This window comes from Peromyscus eremicus, chromosome 8a (genome assembly GCF_949786415.1).
Source record: "Peromyscus eremicus chromosome 8a, PerEre_H2_v1, whole genome shotgun sequence".
Lineage (NCBI taxonomy): Eukaryota > Metazoa > Chordata > Mammalia > Rodentia > Cricetidae > Peromyscus > Peromyscus eremicus.
The window spans coordinates 12,258,444-12,272,696 of record NC_081423.1 but is presented as its reverse complement, the minus strand read 5'-3'; the positions used below and the strand labels follow the sequence as shown (position 1 = coordinate 12,272,696).

Sequence of the window (14,253 nt, the reverse complement as noted above, 5' to 3'; positions counted from 1 at the left end):
CTCCATCCCCTGGGTGCCAGTAACACTTTTTCCCATGTATGAGAACCCTAAATGTCCCTAGTACAAGCCAGGTTTTGCCCTAGTTGAGAGCCTCTGGGAGAGAATATTTGCCAGAGTTTCTCAGGTTTAACTTGTATTAGTAGCATCTGTGTCCCTCTTGAAGGACTGGGTTTTAGATGTGGTCCTGCACCTGATAGCTCTTATAATGGGTTCTGTGAGAGGCAGCCTCAAGATTGTGTCTGTGTCTGGCCAGCCAATTGCTTGTAGACTAGATATGTGCACTCTTCTTGGGAAAGTAGCTTTGGTGGCACATCTGAGCTGACCGGGTATTTTTGGGGTGAGGCTTGATGTCCTTTGCATTGGTCCATATCAAGAATACATCAGATGCTATAGTCTGCATTGAAAATGGCTGCTCTGAAGTGCCCTATGTGGCTTTCTTACTCTGTTTTTGAGTTTCACTCTTGACCCCCACCCCCACAATAAACACTACCAGTAACAACACACACTTCCTGTCCTTCAGATCTCAGCTCTCATGCATGTTCTAACCTCTCATATTTGCTTTAGGTGATCTGGGTGTTTTCTGTGGCACTTGCTGTCTTGTGTGTGGATAGGTGTTACAAAGGAAGTTGGCAGGATTTGTGCCCAGTGATGCTCTACCTTTTTCTGAGTCTATTCTGCCTGGTGTTTTGGAGTCTGCTGGAGTAGGTTAAGCTTGGTCAAGTGAGCCCTGTGGTTCCCAGTGAGCCCCACTCTGGGCCCCACTCTGGCCAGCAGCTGCCACAGGGACCCAAGAGCCATTGGCCACACTGCTTTAGGTAGGTGCTTGGACAAGGGGTCGGTAGAACCGAGTTAAGGTACAGACTCATCTTGGGACACCAATGCTCTTCTCTGAGCTTCTGTTCTGGAGGCTTTTGTTGTAACCATGAAAACCACTCAGATGGTAAAGAAGGTTCTCTAGACACAGGCCTAAAATCCATGGGCTCACATACCTGTTCCCAGTGGGCTCTCCAAGGGCCAAAACTGTAAAATTAGCAGTTAGGAAGCATGAGCTGAAGATAGCTTTTTTAGTAAATGTTCCTGAGGGCAGTATAAGCATTTATTGTTTGTGTCCCCCAAATGGTATTTGATATCAAGGTCATCTGTCTCAAAATAACCAGTGTGATGGGGACTGTCAGGCTCAGGAGAATGCCTACAGCCTGTGGTATTGTCTGTGCAGCCATTGTGGCAGGTTCTTTGAAATTCCTCGTTCTTGCATGTCACTCAAAACCTTGTGGACTTAGCCGGGCAGTGGTGGCGCACGCCTTTAATCCCAGCACTCGGGAGGCAGAGCCAGGAGGATCTCTGTGAGTTCGAGGCCAGCCTGGGCTACCAAGTGAGTTCCAGGAAAGGCGCAAAGCTACACAGAGAAACCCTGTCTCGAAAACCAAAACAAAAAACAAAAAAAAAAACCTTGTGGACTTGGGTCATGACTACTATGAAGGAACAGTGTTAACCCCTATTTGGGCTTCTGTGTGGGCTGGGTTGTAACTCAGTGGTAGAGTGCATATTTAGTATGTGTTTGGACCTTGTGTTAGATCTCAAGGAGCTCCATTGGCTCCTTTCCTGGATTTTTTGGGTCAAGAAGTGTGTTGGTGCACAGTTAGGTGTTCCAGGGCCTGAGTCAGCTTGTCACAATCTATTTCTTAAGAATTATATTTTGATGGCACACACCTTTTTTTTTTTTTTTTTTTTTTTTTTTTTTGAGACAGGGTTTCTCTGTGTAGCTTTGGAGCCTTTCCTGGAACTCACTCTGTAGCCCAGGCTGGCCTCGAACTCTCAGAGATCCTCCTGCCTCTGCCTCCCGAGTGCTGGGATTAAAGGCATGTGCCACCACCACCCAGCGATGGCACACACCTTTAATCCCAGCACTTGGGAAGCAGAGGCAGATGGATCTCTCTGAGTTTGAGGCCAGCTTGGTCTATATAGAGAATTCCAGGCCAGCCAGGGCTATACAGGCCTTATCTCTCAAAAGAAAGAAAATTATGTCTTGCCTGTGTAGTGGGTCACATCTGTAATCTCAGTAACTCAGGAGATGGAGGCAGTAGGGTTTGGAGATCAAGGCCATCCTAATCTACATGAAATCCTATCTCAAAAACAACACCAAAAGCTTATGTCTGTGCTGAGCAGTGGTGGCTCACACTTTTAATCCCAGCACTCGGGAGGCAGAGGCAGATGGATCTCTGTGAGTTTGAGGCCAGCCTGTTCTACAGAGCGAGTTCCAGGACAGCCAGGGCTCCACAGAGAAACTGTCTTGAAACCCCACACTCCCCCCAAAAATTTCCAGGACAGTATAGGTGATTCTAACATAACTATAGGCAGCTCCTCCAGTTGTATAACTGTTTCTACACCTTTTATATCTATTTCTAAGGGATGCATAGTTCCACTAAGTGTGTGTAGCTTGGCTTACTCATCACCTTTGTTTTGAGCATCTAAGTGGGTCTCAGCTTTTGCTGAAATATCCGAAGCTACAGTAGATTTAAAAATTTTCCCCTAGTGGTGTTGGGCCTTGTACATTCTAGGCAAGTGTGTTACCATAAAGCCATACCCCTGGCCATTATGTTTTTCTTTTGTAATAGTTTATGAATCTGCTCTTACTGTTACCTCATTTTCTTAGGTTGAATTTCTAAGATTTTGAAAGAGTAAATATGTTCAAGATTTTTTAAAATTTTATTTTTTGTGTGCATATGTAGTGTGTGTTTAAGTGTTCATGTGTGAGAGTGTGTTTGTGCCATCCATGATGTGCATGGGGTGTTCAAAGGACAGCCTCAGGTATCAGTATCCATTTTCCACCTTGTTTGAGGCAGAGTTTCATTATTTGCTACTGTGATACATACTCTAGGCTAGCTGATCCAAAGGCTTCTGGAGATTTCTCCTGTCTACCTCTCATCTCTCCATAGAAATGCTGAGATTACAGATGCATCACACACAAGGGTATGCATCTGGTTTTTACCTGGGGTTCCAAGAATCTGGATTCGGGTCATCAGGCTTAAACAGTACAAGCTTTTACTCACTAAGCAAAGGACATTTCTTGTCTAAGAGATTTGTGTATGAGAAATACTTAGTATTATTGTGTTTCTTTTTATTCAATTTATTAAACTCTACATTTGCTGATGATTTCACTGAGACTTTGAACACTGCTCCACACACAGAAAAGTGAAAACTTAATTTCCTGCTGAGATTTTTAGACCTTTATTGCAGTCAGACGGCCAGATTTCATTGGTAATGTGTTTGGTTAGCTCCTTCATATTTTTATGCATATTCTTATACTTTACCTGGCATGATAGTGGGTTCAACAGATCCATTGAAAGAAAAAGTCATTTCTTCCTGCTGAGGAGCAGATACAAGGTTACTGATAGTGGTTGCTTAGCTGGAACCCTTGGGAGTGTGCTTCTGCTGCCTTGACCTTCTGAGGAGGCTGCTCTTAGGAGCCCAGGCTCAAACGCTGCACTGTGAGGATAGCCAAGACACCCTCCTGTGTTACCATCTGCTGTTCTCTTCTCCACCTTGGTATTCATAATGTTCAGGTCACAAGATGTTCTTTCTAGATTTGTTAAGTATTTTGCAATCTCAAGATGAGCACCTCCTTTAGCTCTTCTTGGTAGCTGAGCTTTCCTTTGCTCACTCTTGGCTACTGTGTGCCACCTGTCCTACTGTGTTTCTAGAGCCCTGGCTTCTTTATGGCTCTGTATTCCCTTTTTCTTCCTTGTTTATCTAGAAAGCAATCATCCTGGTCTGTCCTAATTAACTCATACACTGACATACTGCCTTGTTTACAAAAATTAACAATTAACCATTCAGTTTACTTAGCCCATAGAGTTATATTGTTATGTTTAAAAAAAAAATGGAAAGAAGAAGAAGAAGAAGAAGAAGAAGAAGAAGAAGAAGAAGAAAAGGAAGAAGAAGAAAAGAAGAAGAAGAAACAACCTGTCTTTGTGTATCATTCTGGACTCATGGCCTTTTCTGAGGTTCAACTTATTCTTTCTGAGCAGACAGCTATCAGTTTTTGAATGGTCACGTTTGGTCAGCCCCTGGTGTGCTGCTGTCTTACAGAACAGGCAGGTGGTTTCAGAGATACTGTGATTTCAGGACCTGACTCCATTGAGCTGTGTGCTTTTAAATTTTCTTTTGGGAAGTGCTGGGAATTGAACCTAGGGTCTCATGAATGCTAAGTAAGCACTCTAGAACTGGGTTATGTAAGTTTGCTGGAGTTCTTGAGTGAGGAGGACTGTTAGAGACCAGCACCTAAAGTAACTTGGGCATACTGAGTTCATTTTATCATGGTTGGATAGGGTGTGTGGTGCATGTACTTGAACAGTATTCCATCTACCCTTTTCTCCTCTCCCTCTCCCTCTCCCTCTCCCTCTCCCTCTCCCTCTCCCCCTCCCCCTCCCCCTCCCCCTCCCCCTCCCTCTCCTCCTCCCCCTCCCCCTCCCCCTCCCTCTCCCTCTTTTCAAGACAGGGTCTCTCTGTGTAGCCCTGGATATCCTGGAACTCGCTCTGTAGACCAGGCTGGCCTTGAACTCACAGATATCCTCCTGCCTCTGCCTCTGGAGTGCTGAAATTAAAAGCATGGGCCACCATTGTTCGGCTCTACCTTTTCCTTTTAGCGTTTAGTTTATCTTTGAATTTTTATTTATATTTTTTAAATAACAGGGTCTTACTGGTCTAGGACTTGACAATTAGACTTAAGCTGGCTGGCCAGTTAGCATCCCAGCAATTGCTTATCTCCGCTTTCCTAGTGCTGAGATTAAAGGTGGACTACCAGGTTTGGCTTTATGTTGTTGTTTTTACTGATTTTTTTTTTTTCTTTTTGCGGGGGAGTACTAGTTTTTGAACCCAGGGCCTTATGCATGCTAGGCACCTGTTCTACTACTGAGCTATATCCGCAGTCCACATTTGTTTGTTTTAATTCTGCAGATTGAATTTAGGTCCCATGCTTACAAATCAGGTAGTTTACTGACTGTGCTATATCTTCCCAGTCATAGTCAGGGTAGTGTCACCACTATGAGGATATACCAAGAGCAGAGCTGAAGAGAAGGCTATATGGATGTGGGTACAATTTTTACTGCAAGTTTACTCTGAGTACTTAATTCCTTTCTCAGTTCGCCTCTTTCCTACCCCTACCCCACCTCCTTTTTTGGGTGCAGGGTCTTGCTGTGTAGCTCAGGCTGGCCAAGAAGCTATGATTCTTCTGCATGCTAGGGTTACAGATGTGCACCACCACACCTTGCTTGTGCTTCCATTTTTAACTATGTGTTTCCTCTCATCTTTCATATTTCTGTCTCATTGACAGTTGTTCTATCATCATTTTGTTAACAATTGCCCAATTGCTTTTCAAAACCATTTTAATAGTAACACTAATTTTGGGTACTAGCCATAATTGTATGAATGTTCTTGCTTTATCATAAGTCTTGCCAGCATTGGGTGTCTCTGCATAAAGTAAACATACTCCAGAATTGCAGATGCACAATATTATGTCTGCTTACCTTACCCTGGCCTTGGAGCTGGTTAGAATAGTGCTGAGGAAGATGGGAGGACATGCCTGGACGTGAACAGGGAGAGGGAGGGAAGGACTTTGGCTCCAGTGGGCACCCAGAGTCAGATAGATGTGCTCTCCTGCCTTCAGCAGTGTCATAATAAAGTGCTTGTATTTGGGCTCATCTGCTCCAGGACAAGAGAGCTACTTGACTCTTACGTCTTTCCTCTGTGTTTGCAGTATGATGCTGTTCCCATTCAGTCCAGTGTGGTGCTATGTTCCTGCCCGTCCCCATCAATGGTGAGGTCCCAGACTGAGTCCAGCTCGGCCCCTGGCATTCCTAGTGGTGTTAGCAGGCAGGGACCCACCATGGATGGCACCACAGCGGAAGCCCGACCAAGTACCAACCCCTTGCAGCAGCACCCTGCCCAGCTGCCACCACAGCCTCGCAAGAAACGGCCAGAAGACTTCAAGTTTGGAAAAATTCTTGGCGAGGGCTCTTTTTCAACAGTGAGTATGTGCCTCTGCTGCTGTTGCTTATTGAATGCAGGGTTTTCTTGGGATCACTATTGAGAATACCTGACCAGGCATTGCTCTCCCCAGGAGGTGGCTTCATGTCCTTGTGGGTTGTCTTCTGCTGTGAATGCCACTAGAGTCTTGGAGGGAGTGGACTCCCCCAGCCAGACCATCTGAAGAAAGCATGGTTAAAATGGATTTTTTCTGTTTTGGCTCATACCTTTACTCCATATACTCCAGGAGGCTGAGGCAGAGGAGTTTAAACCTGGAAGTTTCAAGGCCTCTTGGTATTGAATGCCTGTCTCAAAAACAAACAAAAGCAGCTGTTGATTTATGTTACTTTAAAACTACAGTTAATGCAGCATGGGCATGTATATTGTGTCTTCCTGTCTTACTGGACAGGCCATAGGAAGCCTTTAGTTCCTTAGGTTGAAAGTTAGTATCAGCGTTAGTATCTTTTTGGAGACTGTTGGTAACATTCAGTGACCTTTTTTATGCCTGTTTTTGTTTGTTTGCTTTAGAACCTGAACTATAACACTTAAGTATTTGCTGAAGAGTTGACCTCCATATTTTTTTTTTCTAACTCCCAGGCCAAGTGGGTATTTCTGCAGAGTGGTCTAGGAGTCACTCTCAATTCCAAACAGCCTCTAATGAAACAAATTTCTGTGCTCCGTCTCCAGGCTGAAATAGGCATTCCAGGATAGATCCAGAGGGGCCTGACTTCTAGAGAGCTCCTAAATAACCATTCTTCCTTATATCTGACTGTGAAGAAGCCATATGTGCAGTTTGCTTTCTCTTCATGTCTTTATTGGTTGGTTAATTGATTGAGACAAGGTCTTGCTACCTAGCCCTAACTAGCCCAGAACTTCCTATGTAGGTCAAGCTGGCCTTGAACTCACAGAGATTTGCCTGTCTCTGCCTCTTGAGTGCACACATTAAAGATGAGTGCCACCATGACTGGCTGAATTTTTTTCTTACTCTTTTTTATATATTTATGAAAGATTCTAAAATACAAAGAACATAAAATATAGCTTACTTATATTCCAAACGTCTCATCTTAAATTAACTTTGGTAGCTCTTAGACTGTAAAGTTTAGATTTGTTTGTTTGTTTGTTTTTTTGAGAAACTTGCTCTGTAGACCAGGCTGGCCTCGAACTCACAGAGATCTGCCTGCCTCTGCCTCTGCCTCTGCCTCTGCCTCTGCCTCTGCCTCTGCCTCTGCCTCTGCCTCTGCCTCCTGAATGCTGGGATTAAAGGTGTGTGCCACCACTGCCCGGCAAGTTTTAGATCTTAAGTAGCAACTCTGGTGAAGCAACTTTGTTTATAGAAGGATTGTGGCCTTATGGAAAAAGCCTTCAGCCATGAGGATCACTTTCTGTGCCTCTGGAACGCACCACGCCTTGCAGGAAGAAGAAACTGCTCTGAGATTCCCTGGGTGTTGCACTCAGCTACAGATGACATTCTAGTGAAGTTCTTCCTTTTTTTTTTTTTTTTTCCGGTTTACTCCTCTTTATTTTTCTTGACAAGGATGTAAATTAGGTACCATCCTTCCTGGGTGGCGCAGTCATCCTTCTTACACAGTGCCATTTTGAACTCATGCCATGAGGTACTTGGGAAAGCACTGCAAGCCAAAGGCTCCTTCCTGGCTCTTTGAAATCTATAGTCCTGGATCTCAAATGAGGTGTTACACTGATTCATCTCTCTATTCCTGAAATAGTGAGCACCTAAATTAGATTTCCAGGGGAGGAATAAAGGGCATACAGTTAACCAGATTGAGTAGGATATTCACTTGGCAGAGCCTGAAATTGATACTAGAGAGCAGACAGACTCCAAAGTACACTATCACATCCAAGATAGTAATGACATCACCCCTAGTGACATGGAGCAACATGTTCCATGCAATTCTCTAGAAGACTCTCTCTATTCTGTGGGAAACCTGCTTATGAAATGCTAAGTTTAGAAATCAGCTCACAAACTGGGCATGATGGCACATGCATTTAATCCTAGCACTCAACAGTCTAAGACAGATGGATCTCTATGAGTTCAAGGCCAGTCTGGTCTACATAGTGAGCTCCACACCAGCCAAGGATACATAACGAGACCCTGCCCCCAGAAAACAAACAAACAAACAAATACATAACTACCTCCTCAGAAGGGATTCCAGTAAACCAAAGTACTTTCCAACAGTTCCTCCTTCTCTTTTCATACATAGGGAGCTAAGCATGCACGCTCGTGTGTGTGTGTGTGTGTGTGTGTGTGTGTGTGTGTGTGTGTGTGTGTTTTTTTTCCCTCCATTCCCAAGGGGGAATACACTACTCCAGCCTGCTGCTCTCCTCACTCTAGTGGCTGTGAGTCATGTATATACAGCATGTTCCTTCAGAAAGTTCTTTGAGATCTTTTTACTTAAATATATTCAATCCTACATTGTTCCTGGTGTCTGTGGGCATCTCATAGTGCTTTTCCAGGACTGTGTCTAGGGAGTTCTGTCACAGGATATGACTAGCAACAGGAGCCAGGTGACCCGCCCTGTGGCCTTCTAAATGTTTTCCACCAGGCCCAGTGACCTCTTGGGGCATGTTTCATTTGCTCTTTGATTCTCAGTCTATCATTGCAGGTGTCGAGAAAAAAACACATTAATTTGCATTTATCAGCCATATTGGGACAAAGCATCCTTGGCAAAGCTGCCCCTCTACAGACTCTGGCTAAACCTTGGGCCTGTCAGTCCCTTTCAGTCTGGTGCCACAGGTGTGCTCAGGGTTTGCTAGTACTCTATCCCTGAAGCAGAGTCTGACAGGCAGAGGGGTGCTCTGTATGGAGAGCATTCTGTAAAGATGGTTTGTTCTGTGACATTTTAGTTCTTAGTACACAGTATATAGTACACATAACTATGTTCATGCTAGTAAATGAAATATATGAGAACAATTATTTGGAGAAGCCTAAGTCAAGGGCAGCTTTTTACCAGGATCTATATTGGAAAGTCATGCTCTCTCTCTCTGTCTGTCTGCCTGTCTTTCTTTCTTTTGTTGTTTTGTTTTGTTTTTGTAAGACAGGGTTTCCCTGTGTAGTCCTGGCTGTTCTGGAACTCGCTCTGTAGACCAGGCTGGCTTTGAACTCAAGCGATCCACTTGCCTCTGTCCCCCAAGTGCTGGGATTAAAGCCATGCACCACCACTGCCCACCTGAAAAGACATGTTCTTTTTTCTTTTCTTTTCTCTTCTCTTTCCTTTTCCTTTCTTTCTTTTTCTTTTTTTTTTTTTTTGGTTTTTTGAGACAGGGTTTCTCTGTAGCTTTGGAGCCTGTCCTGGACTAGCTCTGTAGACCGGGCTGGCCTCAAACTCACAGAGATCTGCCTGCCTCTTCTTTCTTTCTTTCTTTTTGGTTTTTCAAGTCAAGGTTTTTCTGTGTAAGAGGTCTGGCTGTCCTAGAATTCACTTTGTAGACCAGGCTAGCCTGGAACACACAGAGATTTGCCTCCCAAGTGCTGGGGTTAAAGGTGTGTGCCATCACCACCTGGTAAGACATATTCTTGAAGTTATTTTTCTGAAGGCCTTTTGTTTTGTTTTGTTTTCTTTTCTTTTCCTTTTTTTTTTTTTTTTTTGTTTTTTTTTTTTGAGACAGGGTTTCTCCGTATAGTTTTGGTGCCTGTCCTGGATCTCGCTCTGTAGACCAGCCTCAAACTCACAGAGATCCGCTTGGCTCTGCCTCCAGAGTGCTGAGATTAAAGGCGTGCACCACCACCACCCGGCTTGAAGACATTTTCAGTATCCACTTGTAGTGGTATTTTGATTTGTTAGTCAATAAAATTCTTTTTTGTCTGTGTTAGGGCGTGTTGAGACAGGGTCTTACTATGTAATAGGGTTGCTTGGAGCTTGGAATCCTCTTGCCTCTGACTTCCAAGTGTTACGATTATAGGTGTGCACTATTGGTTCTTGAGTTTATACTTTGACTGTACCATGAGAACTTCTGGTAGCTAACTGATTATGGACTTTTGAAAATGATGGAACAGTTACTGTTTACCATTTAATGTTTGCTATCATGTTGCTGTTAACTGTTAGAACATATTAACACAAACAATGGCTTTCTGATTTGTTTGTTAGTACAGGATCCAATGTAACTTAAATGTAACTTCAAATTGTGTGTATGGACTGGGCAGCTTGTGACAGTGACTTACCAGACTCACCTCATTATTACACTGTGTTTTTTTTTACCCCCAAACCAGGTTGTTCTGGCCCGAGAACTAGCCACTTCCAGAGAATATGCTAGTAAGTACTAACTCCAATGAGCTGTGTGTCTGGGATTCGGGGGCAGGGCCACTTTTGTACATATGGTAGTAGCCCGGATAGTGGTAGGGCCTATGCTGATCTTAGTCAATGACAAAGATTAGTCTTCTAGACCATGAAAGCTTGAGTGGGTGGTTTTGGGAAAACTAGCGTTTATGTCAGTTACCTTTATAAATTTACTATTTTTCACATTTTCTAATGTTAGTAAACTCACTTCTCTCTTAAGTTAAAATTCTGGAGAAACGTCATATTATAAAAGAGAACAAAGTCCCGTACGTAACTAGAGAGAGAGATGTGATGTCACGCCTGGATCACCCATTCTTTGTGAAACTTTACTTTACATTTCAGGACGACGAAAAGTTGTGTATCCTTTGCATCGTCAATGCTGTCTGAAAACCACTTTGTGTTTTAGATTAGTGACTACATTGTTTGTTCCTTGAAAGGAAAGGGCGCAGCATGGATCCCTGTGGAGACTGATATCCCTGGAGGCAACAGACAGTACGGCACATGGCTGAGGCTCTTACCAATGTGCTGTCTCTGAAGGGAAAACTGTCCCACAGTGTTGGTGTTTATCGATGAATATTGTACCTAATAGACTGTTGTTTTAGCCGTGGTTGCTGGACATGGATGCGTAAATGTCCCCTCATTCCCCTAGCACATGCCCTGGAGTATCTGTTAGACATTATTGACTCCTGCTTTTGGAAAGCCTCCTCAGGCCCCTAGAGTTGTCATCAGCTCCTCCATACCCTCTTCCATCCTAAGGTTCTGAGTTCAGTCTGAAGGATAACTTGACTGGGCATTAGGAAGTTCAGGAACTCCGCATGCTATCCTTCTGGAGCTCTGTCTACTGGGCTTGCTCAGCCCCTCCAACTCCTTAGGCCTGTTTAGACTGCCTCTCCAGCAGATTCACCTTGCATGTATGTTCATTGTTGTTCATCCACATTTCTCTTCTTTTTCCTACTTTTTATTATTTATTGTTTTGAGAAAAGGTTTCTCTACATAGTGCTGGCTGTCCTGGAACTTACTATATAGACCAGATTGGCCTCAAGCTCACCAAGATCCCTCTGCCTCTGCCTCCCTAGTGCTGGGATGTGTGAAGGAAGGATCACATCTCAAGCCAGGAGGCAGAATAAGTAGGTGTGGTTGGACTTGCTTCTTTCGTGGCAATATTTTTTGGAGAATTTCCAATTACCAGTGAGTTTCAGGAGCCCAGTGACCCTGCTTCTTAAAGATCCTCCCCACCTCAATAGTCCTACCATCTGGAGACAAAGCATCTAGTCACATGCATCCTTGAGGAGACACCAGATTGTATCAAGACTGTGGATAGCCAAGACAGAATCACACATGCTTGACTTCATCTTCTGTCAGGGTCATAGCGGTAGGATCAGAGCTCAGAAGCTAGACCAGAATGTCCTTGCTATGTGATTTCTAAATGAGACTGGCCATTTCGGTTCAGGTGGAAAGAACTCTAAGTCTTTGTCTAATGGCACATACTGTTCTTGGTATAAGACCCAAAGGTCATAATGGCTCCCCCACCTCTCATGAGAATGAGATCCAGTGGCTTCTGCCTCACTGTTAATCCTCACTATACATTGTATTGAGAAAGAAAAATGAAACTTTTTGCATGAAGAAATGCCCAGATATGGTACTGTTCTTCATTTAGTCATAATTTCAAGTGGAAGAGAGGATCTAGTCCTTGTATATTCACTTTTCATTACTCAGGAGACTCAGGATGAACCCACACCTATTCAGGACAGGTGAGATGAGGCAGAGCTTGGGGACACCTCCGCCATAGACTGAAAACAGACAGATGGGTCACACAGGGACTTCTGAGGGTTCTTCATCAGATTTAATATAGGGGCCTGGGAAAGTGAGTCCAGAGGCTTGATCAAGTATAAGGTTTCTCTATCTTGTAGTCCTGGCTTGATCGGAGCCAGTGGGGGAACCTTTCTCTTCATACACAGATGAAGACCAAAAAGTTCTCAGACATAGGTGCTTTGCCCCCCATCATCTTTAAACTCCCACCAGACCAGTGCAGCATGGAGTCAGGACCACAGGACTGGGTTCTAGTCCTGTCCATTGTTTGCTTTGTGAACTTGAGTCAGTTGCTTAATCTCTAGACCAGGTTCCTCCTCTGCAAATTGCACACATTGGGCACTTAGGCTCCCTGGCTCTATGAAGGCACTTGGTTTGTGTCTGCCCTCCCAGGGGCTCACCCAGTCCATGACAGCTTTTGCTGCCCTTGAATATTTCCAAGCAGGTGGAGGATGTTCTTAGGATGTACACTAGATTGATAAAGTCTAAAAAGAACATTCTGGAATGGGGAAGGATGTGTTGCAGAGAACCAGCAGCCTGAGAAATAATCCCAGGCACCTTCTATGTTTAAGACAACTTGTCTGTGCTTCTCTCTCGAGCAGAGACTCATAGGTGTCCCTCTCACAGGAACCAGGAACCAGTGAAGGGTCAGTTAAAGGATAAAACCATGAAGCCAGAAAGAGAAGTTACTCCTTGTACCCATACCCCATGGCTGTGGCCTTATATCTGGGCTCCTAACTGGTGAGGCCCTGCTGCCAGCCAATGTCAGGCTAGAATTGGTGACTCTATGGCATGTCCTAGGGTGTCTACTGACGTGATAAAACACCATGACTATGAACAACTTGGGAAGAAAAGGGTTTATTTCAGCTTAGAGTTCCACATTATAGTCTGTATCACTGAGGGATGTCAGGGCAGGAATCTCAAGACAGGAGCTGTTGCAGAGGCTGTGGAGGAGTGCTGCTTACTGGCTTACTCCCCATGGCTTTTTCAGCCTACTTTATTGTACATCCGAGGATCACCTTCCCATAGTGGGCTGGTCCTTCCCACACCAATCACTAATTAAAAAAATGCACTACAGTCTTACCTACAGGCAAATCTTAGGAAGGCAGTTTCTTGATTAAGAGTCTTTCTTCTTAGATGACTCTGACTTGTGTCAAGTTGACATAAAACTAGCCAAGACATGGCATCAGTCTCCCTTTTGAGGGAGACAGGATGCAGCTGGGCTTGCAGATCTGTCAGACTTGGTCTGAGTTGAGAGGCATAGGTAGTCAGAGATAGGCCTGGCCGGGAGCATCTTTACCAGCTTTGGTTGAAGCCCTGTCTCTTCTGGGTTTGTCTCCATCCCCAGAGCTTCAGGCTCCCTCCTTGGTGGTTGGCAGGAGTGCTTTGGCAGACAAAAGCCAGAACAGAGCAAGAAGTTCACCTTGGCTTCTTGTATGAACTTCAAACTTGGCTTCAGAACAGCTGCTTAGTTTAGTCAGCATTTTGCCCCTTTTGTCCCAGGCTGCCAGGGAGGTGTGGTACCTGGAGATTTTCAGTAAGAAGCAGGAATGTTTAGTGCTTTGGAGGGAAGCAGTCATTTGGAGCTGTTTCTTGTCAGTGTTCAGTCCCCTTCGACGAAAACAGCATAAGCAAGAACATATTGCAGCATGGGGGCGGGGTGTGTGTGGCAAGGAGAGGCTGTCTATTTCTCATCTCCCAGCAGGTATTTCTGAAATAGATCAAATGAATCAGAAAATTAAAGTTGTTATAAAGCATGCCACTTTCATGCACAGGACTGTTAGCACAGCCCACGGAATGCAGCAAGTTCAGGCAAGGGTCACAGTGGTAGTCACTGGGGCTCTGGTAGGACTCTGTCTTCAGAGCTGGTTCTCCTGCACGTTAAAGCTGTCCACGTGTTTTTAGTACCTTGACCATGGCTTATTGGTCCAACAGCCATCTAGAGGCTTCCTTTCATAGGTTACAGAGGCTTCTGAGTACTACGTGTCTAGAAGGGCACCTGGGCTGAGAGGTGTTGTCCATGTGTTTTCAGGGACTGTGTCATTGTCTTAGAAATTCTGTGCTGGCACCTGGTCTTGGAGCTGAGGCCTGGATCTGCCATAAAAGGGCAACTGTCTTGATGCATAAG

The 14,253-nt window shown here is 44.5% G+C and overlaps 1 protein-coding gene across 2 annotated transcripts in view; it reads left to right on the top strand.

The window, feature by feature from the left end:
• The window catches only part of Pdpk1 (3-phosphoinositide dependent protein kinase 1), a 75,589-nt gene that overhangs the window by 34,994 nt on the left and 26,342 nt on the right, over positions 1 to 14,253 (top strand). For both annotated transcript variants that reach the window (XM_059270164.1, XM_059270165.1), the window contains exons 2-4: positions 5,756 to 6,025; positions 10,250 to 10,292; positions 10,537 to 10,674. In XM_059270164.1, coding sequence (XP_059126147.1) covers positions 5,756 to 6,025; positions 10,250 to 10,292; positions 10,537 to 10,674 — 451 coding nt within the window. The remainder of the gene's footprint in view (positions 1 to 5,755; positions 6,026 to 10,249; positions 10,293 to 10,536; positions 10,675 to 14,253) is intronic.